This window comes from Erinaceus europaeus, chromosome 2, assembly GCF_950295315.1.
Source record: "Erinaceus europaeus chromosome 2, mEriEur2.1, whole genome shotgun sequence".
NCBI lineage: Eukaryota > Metazoa > Chordata > Mammalia > Eulipotyphla > Erinaceidae > Erinaceus > Erinaceus europaeus.
The window spans coordinates 45,724,197-45,745,101 of NC_080163.1; the positions used below are offsets into that span (position 1 = coordinate 45,724,197).

At 43.9% G+C, this 20,905-nt stretch overlaps 1 protein-coding gene across 1 annotated transcript; it reads right to left on the reverse strand.

Annotated features, from left to right (window-relative positions):
* Positions 1-121: 121 nt before the first annotated feature.
* Positions 122-20,840, reverse strand: HARS1 (histidyl-tRNA synthetase 1). The gene is made up of 13 exons (XM_007517508.3): positions 20,682-20,840; positions 20,339-20,428; positions 10,418-10,537; positions 7,577-7,672; positions 5,988-6,113; positions 4,610-4,717; positions 4,366-4,464; positions 4,028-4,121; positions 3,764-3,891; positions 3,425-3,667; positions 1,824-1,940; positions 1,494-1,640; positions 122-535 (listed from the first exon to the last, which is right to left on the reverse strand). Exons 1-13 carry the CDS (start codon positions 20,769-20,771, stop codon positions 464-466), a joined length of 1,530 nt encoding a protein of 509 aa, XP_007517570.1. The 5' UTR covers positions 20,772-20,840; the 3' UTR covers positions 122-463.
* Between the last annotated feature and the right edge of the window lie 65 nt (positions 20,841-20,905).

The following is a 20,905-nucleotide window of genomic DNA, read 5'->3' on the forward strand; positions in this document are numbered from 1 at the left end:
GCATAGCTTGGATGAGTGTTGGTGGAGCACAGCAGGGAAAGCTTTCACTCTGGGCGCTTTCTCCTCGTTTTCCACTGCTAAAGTGATTGGCGAACTCAATAAAAAGCGGACACAGGCAGGATCCAGTGGTTGAGGCATTTTATTATTTTTTTTGGGGTGTTTTTTTTTTTTTGTGAGGTACATTCCTTCTCCTTTTGTGGGGTCTTACAGGTGAGACTTTCTTAGGTCCAGTCCCTGTACTGGGGAGAACAGGCAGGACTAAGCTGCCTAGGGCCTTCAATGGAAAATGCCATTCTTGCCAGTAAGTACCAATAAAATTATAATAAAAATAAAAAGTCTCTGTTCTGCCCAAGTTTCAGGTCTTCCTGATGGAACAGAAATGTGCAAAGCTGTTGGAGTATGTACGCAGAGTTTGGTCTTTGCTTCAAAGTCCCTGTTTCTTCTGAGCATCGCTTTGCTCAATTTAGGAGATGCAAAGGGGCTGCCTTGTTCTCCTTTTGATCTCCTCCACAAGGTCTTCTCTTCGGATGTCCACCTGGTCAGCAAAGGGGAAGAAAGTGGGGTAAGCACTTCTGAGAGGTGTGCCCAATCCTTCTCCAGCCACCAGCTAGTCATATCGGTAGCAGGAACCCACAAACTTCATGGTAGTGTTTCTTGGGGTAGCCAGAGAGAAAGAGTATCTGGGCTATACGTGGGGATGAAGAGAGAGCTTATGTGTGGCCAGGTGGTATGGCACTGGGTTAAGTGCTCATAGTATAAAGGGTAAGGACCCATGTAAGGATCCCAGTTTGAGCCCCTGGCTCCCCACCTGCAGGGGCATCGCTTCACAAATGGTGAAGCAGTTCTACAAGTATATCTGTCTCTCTCCCTCTCTATCTCCCCCTCCCTTCTCAATTTCTCTGTTCTACCCAATAAAAATAGAAAAATTAGCTGCCAGGAGCAGTGGATTCATAGTGCAGGCACTCTGAGCCTCAGCGATAACCCTGGAGGAAAATAATAAATAAATAATAAAAATAAAAGTTTGGGAGTCGGTGGTAGTGCAGCAGGTTAAGCGCACATGGCTCGAAACACAAGGATCAGTGTAAGGCATAAGTATCCCGGTTCGAGACCCCGGCTCCCCACCTGCAGGGGAGTATCTTCACGGGCAGTGAAGCAGGTCTGCAGGAGTCTTTATCTCTCTCTCCCCCTCTCTGTCTTCCCTTCCTCTCTCTATTTCTCTATGTCCTATCTAACAATGACAATATCAATAACAACAATAACTACAACAACAACAACAAAAAAAAAGCAAGGGCAACAACAGGGAAAATAAATAAACAAAAATTTTTTTTTTTTAAGTTTATGCTATCATGACAGGATAACAGTTTATCTGTAGGTCGCCATTTATGAGCGGGTATTCATAATACCTGGTTCTTAGCCAGGTGTTTAATGCACAGTGTCTTGCCAAAATATTGCATAGCATATGCAATATGTCCTCTGCCCCACCACCCACTTACCTCTTCCCTGCTAGACACTGAACGGAGCTTGATGACCCCATCCTTGAGCTCCTGCTCACCGATGATAGCCACCAGCGGGATGCCTGCCTCTTCACAGTACTGCAACTGGTTAAGTAACTTTGGGTTCTTCTTATAGAGTAGCTCTGCCTGTAGGGCACCAGGGTGGAAGATGAAGGCTAGCCTCTACTGGTATTCTTAGGGAGAACCTTCTGGGGGCCCAAGCTGGAACCTTGCTCTTAAACCCCCCCCCGTAAGAAGTCATAATAATGGCAGGGACACTAAGAGTGAGTTGGCTGGTGTCCAAACCCCCAAATTTGCTGCCTCCTGTACCTTGATTCCTGCATCCCATAGCTCTGCAACAAGCTTCAGTCTCTCCTCCAGCAGCTTCTTCTGTGCAGATGCCACAAACACCTGTGTCTCTGTGGTCCGTACTTTCTCCTCTAACGCCTGAGCGAAAGGCAGATGAGAGTTATGAGCTACCCTTTACAACACCTTCAAGGAGCAGACACAGTGGCTTAGCATCCAGCAGGGAGGCACTTGGTGGCTCTTAGAAAATGGGGGCCTGGGCGGTGGCACACTGGGTTAGGCACACATAGTCCTATGCAGAAGGACCCAAGTTCAAGCTGCTGCTCCCCACCTGCAGCAGGGAAGCTTCACAAGTGGTGAAGCAAGTCTGCAGATGTCTCTCCCTCTATCTTTCTCAATTTCTGTCCTGTCAAAATTAAAAAAGGAAAAAAAAAAAATGACCGCCGGGAACAGTGGATTTGTAGCCCCAGCAATAATAACCATATAGACAGGAAAAAAAAAAAAAAAGAAATAGGGAGTCGGGCTGTAGCGCAGCGGGTTAAGCGCAGGTGGCGCAAAGCACAAGGACCGGCATAAGGATCCCGGTTCGAACCCCGGCTCCCCACCTGCAGGGGAGTCGCTTCACAGGCGGTGAAGCAGGTCTGCAGGTGTCTATCTTTCTCTCCCCCTCTCTGTCTTCCCCTCCTCTCTCCGTTTCTCTCTGTCCTATCCAACAACAACGACGACAACAACAATAACTACAACAATAAAACAACAAGGGCAACAAAAGGGAATAAATAAATAAAATAAAATATTAAAAAAAAAAAAAAGAAATAGTAGCTCAGAAGGTGGTGCAGAGGATAAAGCATTGGACTCTCAAGCATGAGGTCCTGACTTTGATCCTTGGCACTGCAAATACCAATGTGGTGCTCTAGTGTTCTCTCTCTCTAAAATTATCTTTATTTATTTACTGGATAGAAACAGCCAGAAATTGAGGGAAGGGAGAGAGAGAGAGGGAGAGAGACATCTGCAGCACTGCTTCCCCCTGCACGTGGGGACTGTGAGCTTCAACCCTGGTCCTTGCACAATGGTGTGCCACTACCCAGCCGCCATGCTCTAGTTCTCTCTCCTACAATTTTTCATCAATAAATACATCTTGAAAGTAAACAAAACATTAAAAAAAAGAAACTAAGCACAGTGCCTGGCAGACAGTATAATACTAAGTATAATGTGTCATGAAGATGATCTGGGGGTCTGGATATACCAGGTTAGATTCCTGACAGCCTAAGGGAAGTAGAAACTCAGAGCAAATATTTAGCTTCAGGGATTTCTGCTCAAAATGATGGTGTGGAAGTCTGAAAGACAACTGCCATCTCTTCTCCCTTTATTTGCAATGTTGCTCCCTGTCCAAAGTAGAAACCACCTGTCCTCCTAAGAGATCAAAGATGATCAGGCTGGGGAGATGGTATAATACTTATGCAAAAGACTCTGAGGTCCCAGGTTTAACCCCCAGCACCACCACCATAAGCTAGAGCTGAGCAGTGCTCTGGTCTCTGTACCTCTCATTACAAAATAGTATTAAAAAAAATAATGTAAGCGGGCCACCTCTTGTCTAGACTGTGGCATCACTGTCCCCTACAACCTACCTCCAGTCTCTGTTCCACGATAGAGAAGATCCGCTCCACTCCAATGCTGAGTCCCACACATGGCACCTTGCGCCCTTTAGGGTCAAACATGCCCACCAGTCCATCATAGCGCCCTCCAGCAGCCACACTGCCGACACCCAGGGGTTCTTCCCCTGCCTGGACTGGGGTCTGTAGGAGCACTGCCTCATAGATCACTCCAGTATAGTAGTCCAGTCCTCGAGCAAGGCTGAGGTCAAAGGAGATCTGTGGGGGCAAGGGTGTGGTCAGTACCAGGTGATGGTCAGGGACTGAAGCCCCTGTGCTTCAGTCAGTTAAACCCCCATCCCCAACCCAACTCACCTTGTCAGCTATGCCAAACAGGGTCAGGTACTCAAACAACAGCTTCAGGTCCCCAAGGCCCTCTAAGGCCTGCTTGTTCTGTGACAGTTTAGGATCCTGGAGCAGCTGTTCTACCAGGGATACCCCACCTGGAAAGACATATTTGTGAGTCAGGTTGACTAGAAGAAAAAGGCAGAGAGATACTCCCTTTTCTTCTCTGACACATATACATGCACACAGAGGTTTAGCTTTAGCTGGAGGGCAGTAAGAGGGCTTGCTCCTCACCGTGCTGTTGGACATACTCCCCAATTCGATCAGCCACCTCAGGTGCAAGGCCCTTCTCTCCCACCATCTCATTCTTTACTTCATCCCAGGACACCTGGGCATACAGACAGTCAGTGACCCCTGGGAAGTTTCCCAAACTACCCTTCCCTTTGCCACCCCACACACCAGCAATGTGGGCCTTCCTCCTGGAGGGGGGAAAGTTTGGAGCAGAGCTGCCCAGCAACTTACATCCGGGGAAAGTTTTCTTCTGGCAGGCATAAGGGCAGGCCCCTTTCTCTCCATTTCTCAATGCAGGGTGGGATGTGGGGAAAAAAAGAATCAAACATTCAAGTCATTACCTTGTCCAACTTATCCACTGAGGAGCAGATGGTACGGAACTTGCTGTCAGGAACACCGCAGATGGCAAACATTCCATCTAGGATGCGCCGATCGTTCACCTGCAGAGAACCAAGGCATGGTGAGCAAGGACAGAGTCTCTCTGCATGACCCCAATAACCTTGCTCATTTGGGCCACTGGTCCCTCTACACAAAGACTTTGCCCTATGAAAGGCCAGGCCCATCTTTACCCTCCTTGCTCCTGACCTTGACCAGGAAGTCGCCAATCTGAAGTGAACCCAGGATCTCACACATGATCTTCAGGCACTCTGCATCAGGGATCATGGGATCAAATTGCCCAGCAATGTCAAAATCCTGTAGAGAAAGGTGTAGCCAGAGTTTCTCAGGGGGTTTTACTCTCCGTATGTGGGGGCTCCTGGGAACTCTGCTCTCTTTAGCAAAGCCTGATAGCACTCATATAGCCCCCCTTCCTCATTCTTTGCTGAATGTCAGCGCAGAGGAAAATTCTGGCACTCTTACATCTTTAACCTGTGCTGGTTTCCTTGTCTTCTGTTGAGCTATTTCTTCAATACCTCACTCATCTATTTTTCATTATTTCCTCCTCATGTTGAAGACCATTATATGGCCATAGTTTACTTATTTTATTTATTCAAAAGTTCTGACAACAGTCTAAGTGTTTTGATTCCTCAAACCCGACCTCCCTTTCTTTTGCTGTGACTCTTATTAGTTGGTTTAGCATAAAAAGTGCTAGACCAAGAGTTCTAACCCAACATTGCCTCTTATTCCTGTGATATTTGACCTTGCTGAGTTTCAGATTACTCACATCTAAATGGGGAAAATAATCCCTGCCATCCCCTATAAATAGGGCCTTATGAAAGCTATATGAAAAAAATATATATAAAGGGGAGAGCAGATAGCACAATGGTTATGCAAAGATACTCTCATGTCTGAGGCTCCAAAGTCCTAGGTTCAATCCTCCTCACCACCGCAAAGCAGAGCTAAACAGTGCTCTGGGGGGGGAAAATTTGAGGCATACAGTGTTTTTTTGTTTTTTGCCTCCAGGGTTATTGCTGGGGCTCAGTGCCTACACTATGAATCCACTGCTCCTGGAGGCCATTTTTTCCCATTTTTGTTGACCTTGTTGTTTATTGTTGTTATTGTTGCCCTTGTTGTTGCTGGATAGGACGAAGAGATGGAGAGAGGAGGGGAAGACAGAGAGGGGAGAGAAAGGATAGACACCAGCAGACCTGCTTCACTGCCTGTGAAGCGATTCCCCTGCAGGTAGGGAGCTGGGGGCTCGAACCTGGATCTTTACGCTGGTCCTTGCACTTGGCACCGTCAGTTTGCTTGTTTTTTTAAGATTTTTAAAAAAAATTTTATGTATTATTGGATACAAAGAAATTGAGAGGGGGAGAAGAGAGACACCTCCAGCCCTACTTCACCACTTGTGAAGCTTTCCCCCAGCAGGTAGGGACCAAAGGCTTGAACCTGGGTCTTTGTGCACTGTAATATATGTGCTTAACCAGGTGTACCATTGCCTGGTACCCCCACATCCAGTTTTCTTAATATAATATGATTGGTTTAAGGGAAGGGCTCCTCACACACACCCCTCACTCCCACTCACACATTGGTAGAATTCACGGTATCGGCCACGGGTCATGGCGGGGTTATCCCGACGATATACTTTTGCTATGTGGTAGCGTTTAATGTTGGTCAGTTTATTCATTGCCAAATATCGAGCAAAAGGAACCTGTTGACCAAGAGTTAAGGAGAAAGTCCTTCCTATCACTGTTGGAAGGTGCTTATCACTAACAGAAGCAGGGGACCTAAACTCTCCCATAGCTAGTAAAAACACCACCCATTCTGGAAGAAACAGCATTATCAAAGATAGCACTGACTTGGGCAGGGGTAGACTGCATAATGGTTATGCAAACAGACTCTCATGTCTGAGGCTCTGAAGTTCCATGTTCAATCCCCTGTACTACCATTAACCAATGCTCTGGTAAAAAAAAAAAAAAAAGGCATTGACATTGTTACAAGGGGAACTGAAGTTTCAAAAAAGATTAAGGTCCATTATTTTCAGTAGTGTCTGCCCTAGCCCATGCAAAATACAGGGCCAATTGACCCTGGAATAGTGAAAGGACCCCAAGAGAGGGATCTCTAAGCAGATAAATCTCTAATATAGCTTAGAAATAAAGGAAATGGGGAGTTGGGTGGTAGCACAGCAGGTTAAGCGCACATGGCGCCAAGCACAAGGGCGAGTGTTAAGGATGACAGTTTGAGCCCCCGGCTCCCCACCTGCAGGGGAGTAGCTTCACAAGTGGTGAAGCAGGTCTGCAGGTGTCTATCTGTCTCTCCCCCTCTCTGTCTTCCCCTCCTCTCTCGATTTCTCTGTCCTATCCAACAACAGTGACATCAATAACAACAACAATATAACAAGGGCTATAAAAGGGAATAAGTAAATATTTTTTAAAAATTAAAAAAAAAAAAAAAGGAAATGTGCTACTGATCAGTACTGTAGCCAGGGAAATACTGTAGAGCCAGAACAAGGCCTTAAATATAGAGTTGGGGTCTCATTCAGGAATTAGAAAATGTGGTCTGAGAGGTGGTATAGCTGGTAGAGCACTGATCTTGTTGTGTGAAGTCCCAAGGCTAATCCCCAGTAATAACTATGGCATGGTGATGCTGTTTCTCTTTTTGAATAGTAAACAACTAAATTGTAAAAAAAATTAAATTAAATTTTAAAAAAGGAGCCAGGCATTGGCGCAGTGGGTTAAGCGCACATTGCGCAAAACACAAAGACTGGAATAAGGATCCCGGTTTGAGCCCCTCTCCCCACCTGCAGGGGAGTCGCATCACAAGCGGTCTTTCTCTCCCCCTCTGTCTTCCCTTCCTCTCTCCATTTCTCTGTCCTATCCAACAGTGACATCAATAACAACAACTACAATAATAAAACAACAAGGGCAACAAAAGGGAAAATAAATAAGAAATATTTAACAGTAACAACAAAAAGGATTCAAAAGGCTTTCCAGCCTATGTTCTGTTTAGCCAAAGTCCTGCTTCCAGTTACGGAAATAATTTTCCTGATGGCCAGAGGCATTGTGCTTGATCCCACCTATGTCTTGCTGTCCCCAAACCTGAAGTTACAAATAGCCTTAACCCAATGAAGCCCAGTCCAGCCAAAGGACCAAGAGCCCAAGTTTGGAAAGATACAGTAAGGTCATAGCGAAGGGACAGCAGCTCTCCACCCTGATCTTTCAAGTCATAGATGAGCTTAGAGTCTTCTCCATACTTTCCAGTCAATGTTTCCTGTAGAAAAAGAAATGTGGTCACAATGACAAATATAACAGCTTGAAGAGGAGTTTTGAAAACAGAACTTACCATTTCAATATGACTGATTAGTGTATTATCTCTCTTTTCATTAGTTAGAAGATCAATCAGGACATGGACCATCCTTATCTTGTTCAGTGACGTGTACTCAGTGCTTATAACAATGCCTGGGACTAGTATTGTATTTGTAGGGTTAATTCATAGGAATGGGGTTATTAGGTTTTAAAAAAGTTGATTCATTTATATTTTTACCAACTACTAGTTTGCTACGGCTGCCATAACAAAGAACCATGGTTTGGGTGGTATAAACAACAGAAATGTATTGTCTGTAGGCTGGATGTCTCAGGTAAGGTGTCACTAGGATTAGTTCCTTCTGAGGACCATGACAGTCTGTTTCAGACCTCTCTCCTAGACAGTTATCTTTTCCCTGTATCTTCATATCATCATCTTTTTTCTGTCCAAGTCGTCTCTATTTTTTTTTTTTTTTTTTGCCACTAGCGTCATTGCTGGGTCTTAGTGCCTGCACTACGAATCCACTGCTCCTGGAGGCTACCCTTTCCCCTTTTGTTGCCCTGGTTGTTTACCATTGTGGTTATTATTGTTGTTTTTGATGTCCTTGTTGTTGGATAGGACAGAGAGAAAGCGAGAGAGATGGGGAAGACAGAGAGGGGGAGAGAAAGATAGACACCTGCAGACCTGCTTCAGTGCTTGTGAAGCTACCCCCCTGCAGGTGGGGAGGAGGCTCCAACTGGGATCCTTATGCCGGTCCTTGCGCTTTGTGCCATGTTCACTTAACCCAACGTGCTACTGCCCAACCCCCAAGTCTTCTCTTTCTGTAAAGATAGCAGTTATATTGAACTAGGGACCACTTTGTTTTGTTTTAGTTAACTTTGTAAAAATATGGCCATTGTGAGGGTGTGATTGGGGGTGTAATTTTTTTGCCTCCAGGGTTATTGCTGGGGCTCAGTGCCTGCACTACGAATCCACTGCTCCTGGAGGCAACTTTTTCCCTTTTATTTCCCTTGGTGTTTATCGGTGTTGTTTTTCCTATTATTGTTGTCATTGTTATTGGATAGGACAGAGAGAAATAGAAAGAGGAGGGGAAAACAGAGAGGGGGAAAGACAGATAAGACACCTGTAGACCTGCTTCACCGCCCGTGAAGCGACTCCCCTGAACGTAGGGAGCGGGGGCTCTAACCGGGATACTTCCTCTGGTTCCTGCGCTTTACGCCACGTGTACTTATCCCGCTGAGCTACTGCCCGGCCCCTGGGGGTATAATTTTATGAAAAATTTTATTATTGCGCGAAGCACAAGGTCCGGCGTAAGGATCCTGGTTCGAGCCTCCAGCTTTCCACCTGCAGGGGAGTTGCTTCACAGGCGGTGAAGCAGGTTTGCAGGTGTCTTTCCTCCTCTCTGTCTTCCCCATCTCTCTCCATTTCTCTCTGTCCTATCTAACAAAGACGGCATCAGTAACAACAACTACAACAACAATAAAAAAAAATATATCTATGCGGGGGTAGATAGCATAATGGTTATGCAAACAGACTCTCATGCCTGAGGCTTTGTTAAGTTCCAGGTTCAATCACCCGCACCACCATAAGCCACAGCTGAGTAGTGCTCTGGTTAAAAAAAAAAAAAAAAAAAGGCAACAAAAGGTAAAATAAATATTAAAAAAAAAATTTAAAAGAAAAGAGAAATTTTATTATTGCCTGGTTCAAGCTGGGTCCTCACTTGCAGGGGGGAAGTTTCATAAGCAGTAAAGAAATGCTGTAAGTGTCTTTCTTTTTTCCTTCCTATCTCCCCCTTTCCTCTTAATTTCTCTCCGAAAAGAGGAAAAAAGGAAGACAAACAAACAAACAAAAAAAACTAAAGTAGCATAGTGAGTAGAACAACAGCATAAGATGACACAGTGACCAGATTGTATAAGAGCCTGTAAGCTTGGGTAGACATTGGATTTTATTGAAGCACCACACAAAGGGGAAACTTCATGAGTGATGGGGCAATGCTGTGGTGTTTCTCCTCTTTTTTTCTTTCATATATATATATATATATATATATATAATTTTACTTGATTCTTACTAGAGTACAGCTTAGCTCTGGTTTATGGCGGTGCAGGGAATTAAACATTCGACTTTGGGTGCCTCAAGCATGGAAATCTTTTGTAGAGCCATTATGCTATTTCTCCTACCCTCATCCTCTATCTAAAAGAGTTTAGATTTTATTAAATGTGTACTGAGATTCACTAGGCTTTAAGCCAGCAGTAATGTGTTCTTGTTTGGTTTTTTGTTTTGTTTTGTTTGTTTTTAATAACAAAAAACTAACAATCTCATAGCCCATCAACAAAAGAGTGATTATCTATCCTCAAACATCTCAGGTACAGGTGTCATGGAATGTAGATAGGAGTTGTAACAACTTCTACCTCTAAGACCCCTCATTTGGAAGCCATTGACTATAACCAAGGTGAACAATAAGCAGGATCTCTCTCTATAAGCTAGTTCCAATTCCCCTTCTCAGTGTTTGAGAAAACACTAGTCTTGGGCAGGGGTAGATAGCATAATGGTTATGCAAAGAGATTTTCACAGTAAGACTCCAAAGTCCCAGGTTCAGTATCTTGCACCACCATCACCATAAGCCAAAGCTGAGCAGTGCTCTAGTAAAAAAAAAAAGTCTTGTTTACATACCCACTTTCCCACCATATACTCCCACCTCCCACTACCACTTACCTTTAGTTCAAATACAGGTGTATCAATTACTTCTGCACCATGGCGCTTAAAGCACCTTATGATGACATCAAACACCTTCTCCCGAACTGCCATCTGCCGGGGACTGTAGTCTCGTGTGCCCTAGGAGTCAAAAAAAACAGGGATATTTTTAAGAACAGTGTAGTCGAGATCGAAATAATCACCAATACAGATCTCACCTCACATTTTTATTTTCCTATATGCCACTGATTTATAAAACAAACACAAGAAATCCCTGTTACTTCCAAAGTTAACCCTATCACCAAATAATGTGACGATAACAATAACTATCCATTGTTTTCTTGAACCCTAAGACAACAGGAACCTCACATTTCCACTATAGAGCCTCTATTTCCCCCAGTCCTGGAACCTTAGGGTGGGGCCCACTTTTCTGCATGCTGCTCTCAATTCAAATCAAATAATATTGCATCCGCGTATCGCAACCTAATCAACGCAACGAGTGCCACCCCAACATGCTTCACTTCAGACTATGACCAGAGACTTCAGGTGTGGAATGACAACCCTTCAGCTTCATCACTCGGGTGAGACCTTTCCTTTCATAGTATTCTCTAATTCCATTCCAGGTGTTCCACTCCCCAATAAAGTCCCCAAACCTAGATATAGTCCAGGTCCCCTGAGATAGAGCATAGATTCACCCGTGCCCATAAACTAGGGGAAAAATATATACCTGAAAGCAGAAGAGTATGCAGGGAATACCCCCAACACTTCATCTGCACTATTACAGTCTTTAGGTCCATGATTGTTCAACAATTTGTTTGGCTTTGTATGTTAACTCTCTTTTCAGCCACCAGGTTCCAGATGCCAGCAAGATGCTGACCAGACTTCCCTGGACAGATGACCCCATCAATGTGTACAGGAGCTCCGTTTCCTCAGAGCCCCACCCTACTGGGGAAAGAAAGAGGCAGACTGGGAGTATGCATCGACCAGTCAATGCCGATGTTCAGCGGGGAAGCAATTACAGTTCCACCCTCTGCAACCCACAACGACCCTGGATCCATACTCCCAGAGAGATAGAGAATGGGAAGGCTATCAGGGTAGGGGGTGGGATATGGAGATTGGGTTATGGGAATTGTGCGGAATTGTACCCCTCTTATTCTATGGTTTTGTTAATGTCTCCTTTCTTAAATAAATAAAAAAAGAAATCCCTGTTACTATACCAATTTGTTAGCATCCTTCCAAATTCTGTTCCCTTTTTTAGCTTAGCTGAATTTTCTAGGATTACTATAACTATTCTCTAATAGTTTTTCCTACTTATCAATGTTTTTGCATCTACATGTGAGTAAAATGAAAAAAAATTTAAATACTTTATTTTATTTTATTTATTTATTTTTTTTCTTTTCCTCCTCCAGGGTTATTGCTGGGCTCGGTGCCTGCACCATGAATCCACCACTCCTGGAGGCCATTTTTCCCCCCTTTTGTTGCCCTTGTTGTAGCTTCGTTGTGGTTATTATTATTGTCCTTGTTGATGCAATTCGTTGTTGGATAGGACAGAGAGAAATGGAGAGAGAAGGGGAAGACAGAGGGGGAGAGAAAGATAGACACCTGCAGACCTGCTTCACCGCCTGTGAAGCGACTCCCCTGCAGGTGGGGAGCTGGGGGCTTGAACCGGGATCCTTAGGCCGGTCCCTGCGCTTTGCGCCACATGCGCTTGACCCACTGCGCCACCGCCCGACCCCCTATTTATTTTATTTTTGAGAGAGATACAGACAGAGAGAGACACAGAGAGAAACACCAGAGCACTGTTCAGCTCTGGCTTATGGTGGTGTGGGGGATTGAACCTAGGACTTTGGAGCCTTAGGCATGACAGTCTGTTTGCATAACCATTATGCTTTCTTCCCCACCCCCCAAAAAAAATTAAAAGCAAAAATATTTTAGTGCCACAAAAAGCAACTTTTTTTGGTCATCACTGTGGCTTTAAAACCTCCTCCTCAACCCTCAAATAGAAAGATAAAGAGAAATAATGACAACACAACATATAAGTTTTCTTCAGTACAGTGAGAGCTAGGCTCAAACCTGTGTTGTGTGCATAACAGAGAAAATACAGTATCCAGGGAGTCGGGTGGTAGCGCAGCAGGTTAAGCACATGTGGCGGGAAGCACAAGGACCGAGGCAAGAATCCCAGTTCGATCCCCGGCTCCCCACCTGCAAGGGAGTCGCTGCACAGGCAGTGAAGTAGGTCTGCAGGTATCTATCTTTCTCTCCTCCTGTCTCCCCTCTTCTGTCAATTTCTCTCTGTCCTATCCAACAACAGCAGCAAATATAACAACAATAACAACTACAACAAAGGCAACAAAAATGGGAAAAATGGCCTCCAGGAGCAGTGGATTCGTAGTACAGGCACCAAGCCCCAGCGATAACCCTGGAGGAAAAACAGGAAAAACCGGCAGCCAGAAGCAGTGGATTTGTAATGCCAGTACCAAGCCCCAGCAATAATTCTGGAGATGAACAAATAAAAATGAAAATAAAAGAATAATTTTGACTATGATTTTCCTTTGAAAGTCTTGTCCTCAGCCATGATATTGACGTTTCTGTTGTTAATAAGAATTGTATGTAGGCTCTTGCCAGCGCTTCACTTCGGTGTTCAGACGCAGGAAAGGTTACTACGTGAGGCGGCCATTTTCGCTACCTCCACGTGGCCCAACCTGCCTCTCTAGCACCCAACTCTGAGGTGCCAGCACAAATAAAGATTTGTGTTTCCTCTTCGCTCCAGACCCCCTCTCTCTCTTCTCCGCGGCCCCCGCACAACAACACTCTGGGGCCTCCTGGCTCTGGTTTCTGTGACTCAGGACTGAGGGGACAGCAGAGCAGGGCTCCATGGACCAGAGGCCTCAAGCAGGAGCCTCCAGCCTGCTTTCTGCCATCAGGTACCCTTCCAGTCTCCTACTGTCCTGTGGTTGTGAGAGAGCAGGGGAGGGACAGGCAGTAGACCTGTGTCCTCCATCCTGGTAGATGCCAGGATGTGACCCAGAGCCTCCACATGCAAGGTCTTCACTCTGCCTGTGTCACCAGAGGGACTCGGACCTGAGAGTCTCAGCTGGGCCTTGGTGCTGTTCCCACACCATGCTTAGTCCTTCTGTGAATTTATAATAGTGTGAGGGGTGAAGGAGGGGCAGAGGGAGGAGCCTCATAGTGCTGCCCCCTTTGAGTAGTCAGTCGTAGGATTCGCAAGCTTTACCACCTTCCCTGCTCCTTAAATTCTGTTTTTTTATTTAGTCTTAATTCTTTATAAAATATCTTATTTTTTTATGTGGATGAAGAGAGAAGTTGATGGTGGAGTTGGGAGGTAAGGAGAAAGTCAAACACCTGTGGCACTGCTTGACTGCTTGTGAATATTTCCCCTTGCTGGTGGGGACCAGTGGCTTGAACCCAGGTCCTTGTGCATTGTAGCATGTGTGCCCAACTGGGTTGCACCATGGCCTGTCCCCTTCTTTCTTCTTCTCCTCTTCCTCTTTCTTCTTCTCCTCATCCTCCACCTCCTCTACTTCCTCAGCCTCCTTCTCTTACTTCTATATGGTGGCTTATGGCAGTATAGGGAATTGAGCCTGGAACTTTGAAACTTCAGACATGAGTCTCCCCTACACTGATGAGTCTTAGCTGGACATACTGATGAGATAAATTTTCCCTAATTAAACCTGATCCCCACCTGCAAGGGGTCTGTTTCAGGGGTGGTGAAGTCCACAGATGTTATCTTTTTCCTTCGCTCTCCCAATCCTTTCTCACTTTCTTTCAATCCTATCTAAAAGAATTTAGAAAAAAATGGCCACTGAGAGTGTGTTAACCTTGTTGGTAATAAAAAGAAAAACTATATCTTTTCATTGATTGTTCATAATTTTACATCAAATGTAAACCTGTTTGAAGTCCAAGATCATAACGGGTTATCATTTGACTTTGTAGAGGCAAACGAAGACAGTAGAGCACTGAAGTTTCCGCAGGGTGATGAGTATTGGCCTTTAACCTGGGTTGTGCCCATGAGAAAGCAAATTCACTATCCCAATAAGCTACCTAGCCAGTCCACATCTAACCTATTTCTAGTTGATCATATGCCATTTATTTAGGCTCTGACTTCATCTGTGTGTAATTTGCTAGTCAGTTTTATTTTGTGCTGTAATTTTTTTTAAACATCATCTGGATGCTGCTTTCCTTACCCAAGCCATTCACTATGGATGGACTTGGCTATTTTTGTAGTTAATTTCCATTAATTTATATGCATATCTGAGTTATTATATTTCAGCAGCTAATTTTCTATATTTGGAAGTATGAATCTCCTGGTTTAGATTTTGTTTCTCACGATAGATTTTACCTGTTTAAAGTCTCTTAATATTCACTGTGAATGTTTAGATCTCCTTATACATTTTTTAATCAGGGGACTGCATATTTTTTTTAGGAATCATCTTGAATCCACAGATGTTAATAGTGCACTGTGGTCATTTTTTCATTTTATGTGCATAAATGGCTTTCCATTTATTTAGAGATAATTCAATTCCTTAAGGAATTGTTTCATAAGTTTTAGTGTGAGTCATACATATAAATAAATATATATATATTCCGGGGAAATGTGTTAGTGGTACACTATTTTGCATTTGTGATGTAAAAAGTTTGATTCTTGGCATCACATATATTTAAGTGATACTCTTATTTAGTAAATGTTGTAATAGGTATTTTTATCAATGTATTTATTTTAAATGTAATAAAAAAAAAGAATTGTATGTAGGAGGGTAGATAGCATAATGGTTATGCAAACAGACTCTCATGCCTGAGGCTCCAGCATCCCAGGTTCAATCCCCCATACCATCATAAGCCAGAACTAAACAGTGTTCTGGTTAAAAAAAAAAAAAAAAAAGTATCTCAAGAAATGTGCTTTATCAGGGAGTCGGGCGGTAGCGCAGTGGCTTAAGCGCACATGGCACGAAGTTCAAGCACCAGTGTAAGGATCCTGGTTTGAGCCCCTGGCTCCCCACCTACGGGGGCGGGGTCGCTTCACAGGCGGTGAAGCGGGTCTATCTTTTTCTCCCCTCTCTGTCTTCCCCATCTCTCTCCATTTCTCTCTGTCCTATCTAACAACGACGACATTAATAACTACAACAACAAGCAACAAGGGCAACAAAAGGGAAAATAAAAAAAAAAGAAATATGTTTTATCAAACTAAAATGACTTAATTCTCCAGTTGTTTCATTTTCTTTTAACAAATTGTAAAATATTTTAAACACACAGTATTGGTAATAGGTACCAGCTGGTAGCACTTTCAGTTGAGCGCACATGTTACCATGCACAAGGGCATGAGTTCAAGCCCCCAGTCCCCACTTGCAAGGAAAAAGCTGCAGAAGTGGTGAAGCATGTTTGCCGGTACCTATCTTTCTATCTCCCCATCCCTTTCAATTTCTCAGTCCTATAAAAAAAAAGTGTTTTCGGGGGTCGGGAGGTGGCGCAGTGGGTTAAGCGCATGTGGCGCAAAGCGCAGGGACCGGCGTAAGGATCCCGGTTCGAGCCCCTGGCTCCCCACCTGCAGGGGAGTCGCTTCACAGGCGGTGAAGCAGGTCTGCAGGTGTCTATCTTTCTCTCCCCCACTCTGTCTTCCCCTCCTCTCTCCATTTCTCTCTGTCCTATCCAACAACAAAGCAACGTCAACAATGGCAATAATAACCCCAACGAGGCTGCAACAAGGGCAACAAAAGGGGAAAAAAAAAAAAAAAGGCCTCCAGGAGCGGTGGATTCATGGTGCAGGCACCGAGCCCAGCAATAACCCTGGAGGAGAAAAAAAAAAAAGAAAAAAAATGTTTTCAAACTACAGACAAAAGTACAGCAGTCCTCCATGTACCTGTGACCTAGCTTCAACAGCAATCAATGGCTGCTACTCTTATTTTATCTACACTCCTAAGTTTTCTTTCCCTGAAGAGTTTTAAAGTAAAGTAAATCACAGTGGCTGGGGAGCAAGCTAAGTGTTGGAACACATGACTTGCATGAATGAAGTTCCATTTCTCACCACTGCACATGCCAGAAGTGAGTCATGCTCTGTTCTCTCTCACAATAAATAAATGTATGTCAATCACACATATACCATTCATCTATAAATACTCCAGTATGTTTTTCTGAAATATAAGGATTTATAGAAAGAAAAAAAAAAAACCTAAAATACTCTTTATCACAACCAACAAAATTAACAGCAAACTGTTATTCTGTAGTGGTAAAGTCTTGCACATGCATAATTCCACTGCTCCTGGTCTGTCTCATTTGAGATATATACATATATCACGCAGAGAAAGACAAATGCCAACAGAGAGAGACCACAGCACTGCTCCATCATCAGTAGAGTGTCTTCTGGTGCCATACATGGTACTCTCATGTGATATTGGGCTCAAACCTGAGGACTTATATAGTGAGGTGCACACTTTACCAGGTGAGTTATCTCTCTGTCCTGATAGCAAAACTTAAGTATTATCTAATGTCCAAGTCATGTTTTATTTTCACTAACTACATTAATTTTTTACTTATTTTTTAAAAATCATTTTGCTGAGGGGTTAATAGCTTTCAATACAGTTGTTGGCAAATGGGTACAATTTTTTATCTTGCTGTGATAGGTGTCTGCAAAACACTCCCAACTTAGGTCCTTTTTCACTGTCATGTACCAGGGCCTCAAAGCCCTCTCCAACCCTTCTTTCCTCTCCTTACCATCTCCAGAGTCCTTTGCTTCGGAGCAATAATCTTTTTTTTTTTTTTTTGCCTCCAGGGTTATCAATGCGGCCCAGTGCCAGCACTACAAATCCACTGCTGTTGTTGTTGTTGGATAAGACAGAAAGAAATGGGGGGGGGGGTGTACACAGAGAGGGGGAGAGAAAGATAGACAACTGCAGACCTACTTTATCACTTGTGAAGCTACCCCCTTGCAGGTGGGGAGCCGGGGGGCTCAAACAGGGATCCTAGAGCTGGTCCATGTGTGCTTAACAACCTCCCCTTTTTTAAATTGACTTGTTTGAATCAGTTTCTAAATAAAGTCCATGAAGTCCTTGTACTACTGTATTCTGGCTGATGTCTCAAGTGTCATCTGTTAGCTGCTAGCTTACTTTTTAAAATGTCATTTAAGGAAATTGAATAATCTGCCCTAATGAATTTTTCACATTTGGGTGGGTGAGATAGCATAATGGTTATGCAAATAACTTTCATGCCTGAGGCTCCCAGGTCCAATCCATTGTATCACCTTAAACCAATGCTAAGCAGTGCTCTGGTCTCTCTCTGTAGCTTTCTTTCATTAAAATAAGATAATTTTTTTTTTTTAAAAAAAAGAATTTTTAACATTCTAGATCTGGTTAGTAATATACTCAAATGTGCCTCTATCTCCCATATTTCCAGTAAATTGGTAATTAGATCTTAAGGCATGATTAGACTCAAGCTCAATTATTCTTGGCAAGAATACTTTGTAGGTGGTGCTGTGTATTTTTTATTGCACCACATTGGGAGGAGTATAATATCTGGTTATTCTACTTTTCAGTGATGTTCACTAAGGTGGGGCCACCTTGATCTATCATAAATCCTTCATTAACTTTTAAAAAAATATTTATTTATTCCCTTTTGTTACCCTTATTGTTTTATTGTTGTAATTATTACTGTTGTTAATATTGATGTCGACGTTGTTGGCCAGGACAGAGAGAAATTGAGAGAGGAGAGAAAGATAGACACCTGCAGACCTGCTTCACCGCCTGTGAAGCGACTCCCCTGCAGGTGGGGAGCCGGGGATTTGAACCGGGATCCTTATGCAGGTTCTTGTGTTTCGCCCTGCGCGCGCTTAACCCATTGCGCTACAGCACGACTCCCCCTTCAATAACTTTTACACAGAATAATCTAACTATTGATGAACACTGTCTTGAGATTTTACATTGTTTCCATTGTTTCTTTAACCTTTGAAAACAGTCCTATATAGAGAGTGGGTAGTTCACTGAATTTAGGAGTCCCCAAAATTAACCTTATGAGGTGACATCTTGGGCCAATAATATAGTGCATGTATTTGCATTATAAGCCTACGTTCTATCCCTAGCCACTAGGTAAAAACAAAACAAAACAAAAGCCAGTAGAACATCATAGGTGACAGAGCAGCACTTTGATTTCTTTCTGTCATGAAGATTTATGTCAGAATTAAGAAGTGATATGTCAATACAAGGAAGACAAACCATCTCCCCCTTCCTTTAGAATTCAATTGCACATACATACATTGAATTTTTTTTTCCCTCCAGGGTTATTGCTGGGCTCAGTGCCTGCACCATGAATCCACCGCTCCTGGAGGCCATTTTTCCCCCTTTTTGTTGCAGCCTTGTTGTGGTTATTATTATTGCCATTTGTTGATGTTGTTCGTTGTTGGATAGGACAGAGAGAAATGGAGAGAGATGGGGAAGACAGAGAGGGGGAGAGAAAGACACCTGCAGACCTGCTTTACCGCCTGTGAAGCGACTCCTCTGCAGGTGGGGAGCTGGGAGCTCGAACTGGGATCCTTAGGCCGGTCCCTGCACTTTGCGCCACATGCGCTTAACCCACTGTGCCACCGCACGACCCCATACATTGAATTCTTATTTACTTCCAGATACCTGGCCTCAGTCTCTCATGGTAAAGAAGCATGGTATGTATAAACAACTAATAATCAGTGATCAGTGCAATAGTGGAAATATAAATGAAGTAACAAGGGGACCCAGATAAAGGAATAAATATTCCTATTTATAGACTTTATAGTAAAAGGCACCTAAACTGAAATCTTGGAGAATGAGTTAGGAACCTCTGAGTTCATTCTATTGTACTCTTCTTCCATTTTTGGTTCTATTTATGCCAGTCTTTTTCTAGTTCGTAGAAACTACCAAAGCTCTCTCCTGATTCTGCTTCTGGGCTGTCATCCTCTACCTGAATCGTTCTTCCTCACATACTTTCTCTGGCTACCTCCAACTCATCTGTCAGTATATTATTTATTCAGTGAGTATTTCAGTCTGACTTCCCAGCTCTCCATTCTTTCTTTTTAAAAGGTAGGTAGGAAGTAAAGAAGTGAGGGAGGGGAGGAGGGTGGGTGTAGGTGAGTACAAACTGGGAAGTGGCACAGTGGATAAAGCGTTGGACTCTCAAGTATAAGGTCCCAAGTTTGATCCTCAGCATTGCATGTGCCAGATTGATGCTCTGGGGTGTGTGTGTGTGTGCTAGTTATATATATTTGTTGTTGTTGGAAAAGTCATGGCACAATTTTTTGTATAGAAAAATACATCATGACTTTTCTGACTACCTAATATTTAATTTTAAAAAAAGAAAACCAGAAAATCACTCTGGTATATGTGGTAACTAGAATCTACCATAGAGCCACCTCCTCAGCTGAACTCTTTTTCTCAGAGTACCCTTGTTAAATTTTTGCATCACATTCTATAATTGTATATCTATGTGAGATTATTTGTTCCAAATTTGTTTTCTTTAGTACAATGTAAACTCCATGAGGATAAGTTATATTGTTCACCACGGCTGGCACATAGTAATCACACAATAAAAAATTACTTAATAAGAGGAGTAGTGGGTGGAGGGTAGATAGCATAATGGTTATGCAATCAGACTCTCATTCCTGAGGCTCCAAAGTCCCAGGTTCAATCCCCCGCACCACCATAAGCCAGAGCTGAACAGTGCTCTGGTTTAAAAAAAAAAAAAAAAGAGGAGTAGTGATAATAGCAGGCTAATTCCCCTAAGCACCCAGCTGGTTTCTGTCATCACAGGAACAGCCCAATTGAGACCAGGGCTCAGAACAACTTGTTTCTTCTGCAATTTTACAGATCCTCCCCTATGACCTGGTTCAGAGAAGCATGCATATGCCCCCTGATGAGTGTTAAGTAATCAAGGACCCGCTCAGGTTCTGCCTAAAGGAATGATATTTACCTTGGGAGTTTTGAGCACAAATTTCTGTTTCCCTTCATCAGGGCCCAGCTGTGCCTTCAGCTTCAGTAGTTTTGCTACCTCCTCTTCAATCTGTGGAGGAAAAATTGGCAGGGGCTACCACATCTGCCACTTCCCTCTATCATTCAATATCCCTCCTTCACCAGGATCTGGAGTACATCTCTCTTCCCAAGGCTGGCTTCCCTGGGTCCCCACCCCGGTTACCTCCTCTCCCAGGCAGTTCTCCACCTTAGTAGCTCCACACCCTTATCTTCTGTGCAGACCATCCCAGCAGTATATCCTCACTGCCCCTACTTTGGCCTCTCCCTTGCCGCCAGGGTCGCACCTGCTCGGCGCTGGCCTTCTGCTGCTTGAGGTCCCGCACGCGCTCTCCCTGAAGTCGCACCAGCTCCTCCAGCGCCGCACGCTCTGCCATAGTGCTGATGGGCTGGAGCCGGCGGCTGTCTAGACTGGCTGTGACCCGTGGCCGCCTAAACTCGGATGACTTCCGGCTATAGAGTTGTGGATTGCCAGCCTAGAGAACTTCCGCTGAATGCAACAATCACTTCC

Bases quoted from the DNA above. Each gene is read 5' to 3' on its own strand.
- HARS1 (XM_007517508.3), bottom strand. From the start codon at position 20,771: ATGGCAGAGCGTGCGGCGCTGGAGGAGCTGGTGCGACTTCAGGGAGAG. The intron at 10,538-20,338 runs GTAAATATCATT...TTTGACTCCTAG, and splicing joins TTGTGCTCAAAACTCCCAAG to GGCACACGAGACTACAGTCC. The intron at 3,668-3,763 runs GTGAGTTGGGTT...TTGCCCCCACAG, and splicing joins TGTTTGGCATAGCTGACAAG to ATCTCCTTTGACCTCAGCCT.